We start from the raw sequence: 10946 nt of genomic DNA, 5'->3' as shown, positions 1-10946 counted from the left end.
TAGTCACTGGGCATTTTGTGCACATGTGGACTTTATCTGTACAAGAGGCTTCTGGAGGTAGAATTGCTGGGATAAAGGATATGTTGAGAGATTTTTACAGTTTCTCTCCTCTTCTTCTCCTGTACCCCCACCACCAATAGTAATCCTTTATATGTGGCTGATGTAACTACACTGCACAAGAGGAGGCCAGAAAACTGTCCTACTTGCTAAATGAGCTGGAATTCATCTCTTTGCCACGGAAGTATAGGGGTAAAGGGGCAATTTCTTTGTTTTAAAAACCTTTTTTCTTTTCTTTTCATATGTGTTGTTTAAATACCCATAATGCAGGATGTAAAGTTGTAGATTATTTTTGAGACTTATGACAACTTGAAAAACTTACAGATAACCACATAGCCCAGAGATATTGAAAAATTAAGAAAAAAGACATGAATCAATGAAGTACATAGATAGCAGTCTATTTTATAATTTACTACCATAAAATACACACAAATTTGCTATATAGAGTTGAAATTTATAAAAACTTATGCATGCAGTTACTTATAGGTCACCCAGCCATCCATTCATGGTCAAGAAAATGTAAAAAAAGTAAAGATATAGCCTGAAATCATAGCTGCATGAAATTACCTGAGTAATGCTAAACTACCCCTTCCTGTTGCTACTGTGGTGAGTTCGAGTACTGAAAGTGTCCTTTGCAATTGCCCTGGGGTGCTCTCCATCTCCTGTGAGTTCATCTCCCCAATAAACTGCAAATGGCAGTAAAAAGTGATTCTGTGGTTCTTGCCTATTTTTCATCATATGTAATTCAAGGGACATGCACAATATGCATCAATCAATTATATTATCATTATTATCCAACCAATAGCAGGACAGTAGCAGTTAGATATTGGTGCGAGTCAGAAATTACGTGCACATCTGTGACAGGGGTCAGTGCTCCTACCTCCAAGTTGCTCAAGGATCTGCTGCACTTCCAAAATTATTTTCCTCTGCTTAAAAATGGTTATGGATAGGGACATAGGACTTAATTCAGCCAAATAGACCATTGTGTACTTTTCTCAGAGTAACTCTAGTGTTCTTTTCCTGTGAACCAAACACATTTCTATTTCTTTTGGTTGCCCAATATTCATTGTTTGGGCTTGACATAACTTATTTAAGCAGTAAGGTACTACTAGATATTAAAGATGTTCTTAATTTTTAGTTATTATAATTGATTTGGTGATTTATTGGTTGGTGAAGTTATGAATCATGTCTAATGCTTTTGATTTTATTTTACTATTTTGTATTCTTCAGATAACAACAAAAACAATCAATATGGTGATGAATGTCTTTATAGTTAAAACTGTATACACAGATTTTGTTTGAGTTTTTGAAGATGGATTGTTGGATGAAAGGATGTACCTAACTCAAAGGGCTTGGATATCTTTGATAGTCCAAGGTTTTAAAATAAAGTAGTTCATACACACTTCTCAGACAAGTCTGGCTGTTTCTGTTCATCCAGTTGGCACTAGTTTTATCTTTACTGCTGTTTCCATTCACCCACACTACACTGACCACTATGTCTTCCCACCTAGTGTCTGCCTGTGCACTGTCCCCAAATGCTCCATTCCCCAAAGTCTCTGAAGAAAGCTGTCCCTTTTTAATTGTCTTTAGCCTGTTATATAGGTTCTTTACAGCAATAGGTCTGATCCTGTCCGGATCACAGAGGTCTTCCCATTTCTCTTTCCTTACCATAAACTATATCCCCAAAATGTTATTTCAGTGTCCTGCTTTGGGGATCTTTTATCAGTCTTGGGATTTACCTGCCATAACCTCCCAATCATGTATCATGCTCCAATCATTCTGAAGAACATGTTTACCATGCCCCGTTTCTACGTATCCATATAGTTGCCCCTTTGCCTGAAATACCTCTTCCCCCAGCCGTCTAAAAAATAACCAGGTATTCTCCGTGACCATTTTCTCTTTAAAGGTTTCTGTCTATACTGCCTGTATGACATGCTAAGCTTTTCCTTACATTTTAAAAAACATTGCAGTAGTCCTTTATGTATAAGCCTCTCCAACTAAACTCTGAACTTCCCAAAGGGCAAACATTATCTTATTTATCTTTTTCTTTATATCTCAGTTTCCGTGTTTGGGAAAAGATAATACCAATAAATTCCTATTCCTATGGGAGTTAAGACATGTAATGAAATTTTTAGAATGGTGTTGTGCACACTAAAGATTCAATAAATGTTAGCTGTGGTGCTAGCTTTATTATTCATACCTTACTGCTGTGAGATTTCGATTTATTTCTACAACACACTCAGCACGAAGTATGGAAAATGATAGTGTAATGACAAAAGGCCAGCTAAGAGGTTTTGGTCAAGGATAGGTGAAGTCACATTCACAACCCAAAAGTCTAGCTGGTCCACAACCTGGGAGACAAGTTGAAGATTCTGTGCTGTTTATCTCCAGCATTGTTGAACAAAAAGTGCCAATCTCCCCATAGCTGGAAAGCAAATTCCTGGGAAAGGAGAGCAGCTCATCAGGCCACGGTGGCTGTGGCAAAATTGTTCATCAGCGGTGATCTGTTTGCTGTGCTTGTACTCTGCATTTACCAAGAATCTATATTTATTAATTTGTTTCTTGGGAAACTTGAACCAAGGAACTTGATGCTAATAGCTAGCCATTTAGTTAAACTTAGGAAGGTATTTGTGGATAAAATGTATATGTTTACTTACTTTGGAGAGTTTGACTAGTGTTAGTAAAATTTCTGGATAAATTAATTTGGAAGCCACTACTGGTTGAGCTAAGCACTATGAGCCCAAACATGAATGTATGTTTCCAAACACGGAGAATGTTCATTTTATAAGAACCAGTGTAAGTAGAAATATTCTTTTGATAAAATAACTTGGGGAAGCATAAAATTGAGATTTACTTTGAGTTTTTCTCTTTTCAACTTTTACCTTAAATAACTAAAGTACTTATTTTTGTTAATTAGATGAGAAATAATGGCTACAGAGCAAAAAATAATAAATTATTCTTCAGAGGTGGCTATCATTTTAAAAATTTTAAGCCTTTCAATTAAATAGTAGAATAACAATTATTTAGACTATTGTTGTATAGTATAACTTTCTTATGAAGATATTTTGGTATAAGTTCACAAAAACATTTCATTGCTTAAAATCAAGTATTTAATTGATACATCAGCAATTTATCTTTGACTACATTTGACTTGTAATTAATCCTGCTTTTAAAATAGTCTAATCTTGGGGCTGGGAAGATGGCTTAGTAGAATAAATGCTTCCCTGGCAAGAGCAAGGGCCTGAGTTCAATCCCCGGTTCCACCAAAAAAATAAATAAAAAATAAAATAGTCTAATCTAGAATTATTGTATCACATCCCTATGCCGTCCATATATGCTGGAATATTAATTATTGACTAATCATATACTAAAAGTATTTAAAATTTATTCTGGAAACTAATTTTAACCTTGCTTGACTGAAGATTAAGGATATACCCCTGAAGGAAAATAGAGAGGTTTTGGTTGCTTTCTATCCTACGTATCCCAGTTATGTTTTCCAGTTTTCCTAAGAAAAAGTCAACACTGTCTCCTTCTACCTGACCATTAAAGCATATGATCTGTCCTAAAATGGCAAACAATAGTTAAACTTTAGTGTCAGAAAACTATGCCTAAAAGCCTTTTGTTACTCTTTTCTGTTTTAAAAATTTCCTTATTTATTAAGAGAAATAAAACATGCTTTTAGAAAAAGTACATTAGTATTCACAATTGAAGTTCTTAATTATCTGGATACTGCAGGAGTCCTTTCCCACCACAATGGCACAGCATTCAAGAGGACGAGAGGCTTACTTTGGTTCACGGTTTCAGTGGATTCAGTCTGTGGTCACTAGCTTCCAAGGCAGCAACTGCGGCATGAAAGAGCCTGGAAAGCTGCTGAAGTTGTCGCAGGGAGGCAGAGGAAAAAGAAGGAGCTGACAACGGGAGGAACCCTTATTGTCAAGCCCTTGTGACCAGCTCTGACAGGGCCAGAGAACTGGCCACTGGATGAAGAGCTTAACCCACTGGTAGCAGAGCTCCTATGACCAGCCACCTTTCCAAGACCCTAACTCGGAACACTACACTTTTGGATCAGTTTAGATGACCTAAGCCATACATAACATACCATGGACTAGAACGTGTTAATGAAAATATAGTTTGGTGGCCCAAGGGCATGCACTTGTGACTTGCCTCAAGAACTTGTACATTTTTATGTTTACAGTTTATGTGACTATTATAATTGATTACTTGTCTTTGATACACAATTTCCCTTAAGCAAATCTCTAGGCTTGTATGATACTCATTTTTATGGCCTGTGTCCTTTGATTCTTATTTTCCCCTTTACCCTGATTTATCTAGTTATATTTTCTTCTACTGTATGTATTTCTAATGCCCTTCCATCTGGAGGAGAGGCAAACAAACACAAGACTGTGCTGGTAAACCTCTAGCATTTACCATCTCCAGGACAACTAGTAAAATCAATCTTGCTACTTAGAACTTTTTTTTCTCTTTCTATTTCCCACACTATCTACTGTCTTGCACATACTCAAACAATTATGATTTGGGTAAATAAAATGTAGTCCAATATGAAAAGTCATACTTCAGAGAACTAAGCAGGAAGCTCTACTCTTGTTTGTAAAATTACTGTAAATCTAGCTATAAATCATTCTATCATTTGACAAAAATTATACTTGAAACAGAAATTTTGCTTCCTCCTTTCCAATTAAGGAAATAATTGAAGTAGTTATATGACTATATTAATTGCTACAAGAGGACAATTTTGCTCCCAGTTATAAAGAAACAACCAAATCAATACCATAAGACCTACATTTTACTCTAAAAGTTCTAAGGAAAATCCTTCTAATGCTCATGAAACATGTCAATATTTTTAAGGCAAGAACTCAGACCACACTGTATATTCCTTTAGGGTTGTTCTTTTATCATTTACTCACATGGTAAATCTGTTTCATAGAAGCAATTGGAAACCTTTAAAAAACACAAGCTGAGTCCAAGCATGTAGGAAGAGGTTTAGGAATGTGGAAGGGTAGCTTATCATGGTCTTGAGTTCTCCTCTGATTTAAGAATTCTATAATACATTTATGCTTTCCAACATTTTTTCTCTTTGGTAGTGTAAACTGAGTTATAAATAGTAGGATTTTCATTTAGAAGCCTTGTTTTTCATGACTTTCCTGATATCCTTCACACTCTTTTGATTGCCAACAATAAATGCTTCCACTATGAAAAACAAAACAAAACACAGGAGAAGAGTAAATTTTAGTGTAATTTTTCAACAGATGATTTTTCTGTTGGACACAAACATGTATTCAGACAAAAATTTAGCATCTCCCTTCACCTAGAAACTCTCTGGGCACAGGTGAAGGCCTCTTGAGTGCTGTGGGTGTCTACCTAATGTAAACAGCTCTTCCTATAATACTGGATGCAGACAGTACTTAAAAATTCTTGCCCAACAGAAGCAATCTTCAGTATCTTTACTCATTAATTATAATTACTTTCATTTATATAGCTTTTATCAATTCAAAATGAACTCCCACATAATTTTAATTTAGCTATTTATGCTATTTAAAAGCCAAAGGTCTTGAAAAATTATTAATAGGGAAATGACAGCTAGAAAAATCATGATTTTAGCTTCTATCCTGTTTTCAACTGCCAGGGGCTAATCAGAATAAGTTTAATTATAAGACCTCTTGCTCTCTTAAGGCCAGCAGTAATTGGCAGGCATTATATTTGAAATTCACAATTGTACATGTTCTGGAATGAAACCTAGCTAAGCAAATGTAATGTCTTTCTATTGGCAGTTTTATTTATACAAATTTTATTTAAACAATTAATAAAAAGCATAAATATAATGCTTTGTTGTCCCTATTTCAGACCATTCTTAAACTACACATATGAGAGTATAGAATATAGTGTTTAGTGCATAGTTTCTCTTAATGGATTCCTTTGGTTTATAAACCCTATCAGAGCAGTGAACATCTCTTTGTATTCCACAATGCTATATTTATTTTAGGCACCCAGAAATTTTAAAGAAAATTATTGACATTATAGTTCCCATGGTTCTTTCTCCTTATAAAATGAGCTTTTCTTAACATGATAATGGTTTGATGCTGAAAAATGTACATTCTACTAATTTGGAGCATGTGGGGGACAAAAACGTCACTATGCCCACTTCCAGCTTCTACGATCCGGCTGCATCATCTCCATCAGTGAAAGTCACTAGGGTCACAGATGTCAGCACAAGCGAGGGCTTTCAAATCAATTCTAGGCTTTCAAGTAAATAACATCCCATTCTAATGTAAAACCTGAAACCCACCAACCTTAGATGAACATACACTACAAACAGAGGGCTATAGTGTACAGCTCAGCGTAGGCTGTGATGGGGAGCAGGGAAACACCAGCGCCAGCTTTGGAATGCCTATTTTTCAAACAATATGAGTAAGAGACCAAGAGTGGTCACTTACTAGTTTTGCGACTGGTTGTGTGCAAATTGCTGAACTTCACTAAGTAACTGTAAAACCTGAGTTCCTGTCATCACCTGCATAACATCAAAGTCACCTCTTATAACACATTATGAGGCTTCTAAATCAACACTTACCATATATAACTTTTTAAAAGTCCAAACATGGGAGTGGGAGGGAGGCTACACTTAAAGAGAAAATTTTAGATTTCTTCAGTCTAGATTTTTTCTAAACTTCAGAAATCTTCTAGGGATTAAAGAGCTGCCCAAATCCCTGCTGTACTCAAACCTCTCTTTAGCTGGATTTCATTGCTCTGTTTTAAGCATACATGTGCTTAACTTTCTTATTAGAAAAGCATCTTGGGAGGACTCAGCAGCCAGTGTGGTAGTGTGAGAATTTCATTCCACAAAATACTATGTGAATTTTAATGTTTCAAGAAACCCTTTTAATTTTTCTCTTCATTTTTTTAATTGAGGAATGTTGCAATAATTAGATAAAATTTTACAATGTCTGACAGTGGTCCAATAATGAGATCTACTATCTACTAGCAATTTGTGGGCCTGCCCTCCTGAGAATTATGACCTTCAAGTGACAACAGTTTCTGTATTAACTTTTCTTTTTTTTTAATTTTTGGTGGTGGCAGGGATCAAACTGGAGACCTTGTGCTTGCAGGGCATGCACTTATACCACTGAGCTATATCTCAGCCCCTGTATTAACTTTTCTTAAAATCACCACCAAATATTACTTAGATCCTATGATGCAATATTGTCCATGACTCATCTTTTAGAATGTCTGAGTTTAAAAGATGATTCACAAATTAGTTCTACCTAGTCTTTAAAAGAAAGGGTTTCATTCTACTCAGAAGGATGATTGGGGCCCATTTGAAGATAAAACTTAGTAGACAAATTGAGAAAACTATTTTTAAAACAATGCATTATGAATTATGGATTGAACTATGAATATTTGTTTAAAATTAAATTAACAATAACCCAAAGGAATTGTTTTCACCCTTTGATTTAACTAATGTTTTTTATGTTAATTTTATCGAGAATGAAATAGCATTGAGACACTTTCAAAACAGGTTAGTAGGATAGTTACAATAATACATTACATGTTGTTGTCTTCGTAGTAGTTACTCAGAGTACAAGATACAGATATGATATCTTGTCTAAACACTATTAGCACAAATCTTCTTCTCATTGAACTAAGAGAAAGTAGCTGTATATCTATTCTACCTAATATATATATATATATATATATATATATATATATATATTCACTACAGTATGGTCCTTCATTTATATCCCCCTTTTTAGTTCACTTTTGTCAGAGATGGGTATTCCATTGCCATTCAAATATTGTAGATGTGTGAATTCTGCAAAGTAATGCAATATAGTCCAGTAGTCCATAATAGTAGTGAGACTAGTGTTTTTTGATGAATGTAGAAAGTACACAGCAGTTATGATGCCAACACTTTACGGATAACTACATGGTTCTAGGTAGAAAGAAAGATTTGTTCCTTTCACTTAATACTTTTCTTTCTTAACCAAATAATTGTGCTTTTGTGTGTTTTCAACTTTATTGCCTTTGCTTCACCTATCTAAATGTGATAAGAGGCCAGGTAGATGGCTGAGTAGAATAAATGCTTCCCTGGCAAGCACAACATTCTGAGTTCAATCCCCGGTTCCAGGAAAAAAAAAAGATAAGTATTGCTATCTGGTTGTTATAATATCTTGGTTTTCTGTTTGGACATTTAAGATCTAAGTTTTACAGAGGAGCAGTGTATTTCTATCATTTCTGTAGAACTGTGAACGTTCGGAAGCGGCAGTGGAGGTGCTCCTATGCTACATTTGACAGGAAAATCTGAGGTGCGAATATTGGAGATATTTATCATATTTCTTCTAAATTCAGGATTAATCGGTTGTAGAGCTAATTGAATGCCATAGTTTACTGCCATTAACCTTCTCACGTGTCCCAAGTTCCCTGTCCTCATCCACTCAAGGCAACTGTATGTGGTACCAGTATGTCCAATCCTCGCAGCACGCTAGCCAAACTGGGACAATTCTTTTGATTCTTTGCTCATCTAAACTAGAAAAGCAAAAGAGATACATGAAAGTTGTATGGTGGTAGATGTTCATGTATGATTCATCTACTTATCTTAAGATCCTTCAAATAGATGACATCTTCAATCTGCAAATGCCTGCATATGAATTGATATTAAAAGTTCTTTGAGCAGAATAATAGAAAAAAAAGACAATTCACTAATGATAGAATTATAAACACTTTATAAACACAAGCAAAATGCTCCATGTTTAACCTCATTACCATCAAAGTAATAGATATTAAACAAGGGGCTAGCATGCTATATTTAGAAAAAAATTCCAATGAAACTTGTCTGTTAAAGGAAAGCATTGCTACAATGAGTGTAAATTGGCATCACCCTTGGAACAGCAATTTGGCAATAAGGAGGCTGAAGTGTTCATAATCTCTCACTCCGTAACTCTAATTCTAAATATCTTTCCTAATTACCTACAGAAAAGGCTATAGAATCATTCATTTTTCTTTCATTAAGACATTTAAAAGCAGACTACAATGTCAATGTCTAACTATAAAAGTGATTAAGTAAACAATAATTAATACAACTGGTTCCATTTGTGCATTTGTTTAAAATGATTAGACTGAAATTATAATAAAAGGAAAATAGCAACTTTATCATATAAGTGAGAAAAGCCGATAGCTAAAATACAAATTAATACTCTTATCAAAATAAGACTACAGGGCTGGGAAGATGGCTCAGTAGAATAAGCGGTTGCCTGGCAAGTGCAAAGGTCTGAGTTCAATCCTTGGTTCCGCCAAAAATAAATAAATAAATAAATAAATAAATAAATAAATAAATAAATCTACATAGAATATACAGAAATAACAATTGGAAGGAAATAAAACAATATTTGTGTTTTCAAGGTGATAGGAAACATGTAAGATTTTTTCCTTTTATGTCTATTTCACAGTTTTTCTACTTTACATAAGTTTTTTTCTCACACCAAAAGATGTTTGTTAATGAGAGCAAAGTACATGAACAATGCAAGAGGACTGAACTATCAGTGGGGGCTCATCACAACAAATCGACGTGGCCCTAACCTCCAGATCCATGGCACAAGCAATTGCATTTTCACTGAACTTTTCAAAACTGTCATCTCTCTGAATGTTACAGTTGGATTGATTGCTGAGAAGACACTCTCTTAAATTTCAGAGTTAGAACATGTTTACTCCTATCCTATTTCACATATAAAGCAAACTAAAGAGGGCTAAGCGTGATCAACAAAAGCTTCCTTTAAAGTAACAAGTTCTTTGCATGGCATAGGTAGAGTGAACACTTACTGAACAGCTGCAACCAGCTTTATGTTACAAAATACTTTTTCCCTTTGAAGAGAAAATTGTCAATTTGTGCCCATTAATGAATTTCAAAATACTAATTATACTGAAGCGTACTGCACACTTAAAAATTAATGATGCAACCTCATTTACATTTCAAACATTAAGTGCCATTTAGGTATAACTTGGAAATTGTTAGGTGAATTTTTAGCTTATAAAGTAAAGCAAACGAATTAAAAGTACCACTTACCTGGCATGCTTTCCCCCCCAGAAAACTTCTTACGCAGTCATAAAGCAAGTGGATTGATTAAAAATGCTCCCGCAGCCACCCCCCCCCCCTTATGTTGCTCTGTTACATTAGAAGGATCACGGCTCTAAACTTGCTCTTTATCAGTGCCTCAGATTTCTTTTCTGTTTCTTAAGATCTTTTGTGTGTAATTTGTTCAGTTACAAACAGGAAATGTGGTGATGGGGGTTTCTAGAATTTAGATCTGAAACCAGTAGACTTACATTGTTGTGTAGCGTGGGAAGAAAAAAATCTCCCATGCTTCCCTACTCTGGTATTTGAATTTTTATCAATAACCAAGTCTAATTTAAAAATAAATAAATAAATAAGGAGGTGTCCTTTCTACCTCTAGAGAGAATCCGGGAGTCTTTCTCATGAGTTAATCTACATGAAAATAAAATGAGAAATAAAAAGTAAGCAATCCCTCATTGTGCTCAGCTGTTGTGTTTTCTTTAAGACAAGATAGCAAAGAAAGATAATATTTTTGATCACTTACTACGGACCAGATGGTTTCTGAACATTTTGCCCCCAGGAAACTAGATGCCTGCATTGTTTCCTGCCAGCCTCCACCCCAGCTGGCTAGAGTCTAAACTACAGCCACCTGGAAGGTGAGCTCCACCAACCACCCAGTGTCTCAATTCTAGCTATGTGGCACTAGCTTAAAACACACAAGCTTAAAATAGTGGGCCTACTGAATTAGGATATTAGAGGTGGATCCATGGAGCAACATTTTAACAAGTTCCCCCTCTTCCTCTTTTAAGCCATCTGATTGACATACTAT

General features: G+C 35.2%; 1 protein-coding gene across 1 annotated transcript in view; it reads right to left on the bottom strand.

Moving 5' to 3' along the window:
• The window catches only part of LOC101590282 (T-cell receptor-associated transmembrane adapter 1), a 36353-nt gene extending 26151 nt beyond the window's left edge, over positions 1 to 10202 (bottom strand). Inside the window, exon 1 of the mRNA XM_023704107.1 lies at positions 10130 to 10202. Coding sequence (XP_023559875.1) covers positions 10130 to 10136 — 7 coding nt within the window. The 5' untranslated portion in view covers positions 10137 to 10202. The remainder of the gene's footprint in view (positions 1 to 10129) is intronic.
• Between the last annotated feature and the right edge of the window lie 744 nt (positions 10203 to 10946).

Source organism: Octodon degus, unplaced genomic scaffold (assembly GCF_000260255.1).
Source record: "Octodon degus isolate 3935 unplaced genomic scaffold, OctDeg1.0 scaffold00187, whole genome shotgun sequence".
NCBI classification, from domain to species: domain Eukaryota; kingdom Metazoa; phylum Chordata; class Mammalia; order Rodentia; family Octodontidae; genus Octodon; species Octodon degus.
This window is presented reverse-complemented; position numbering and strand designations above follow the sequence as displayed.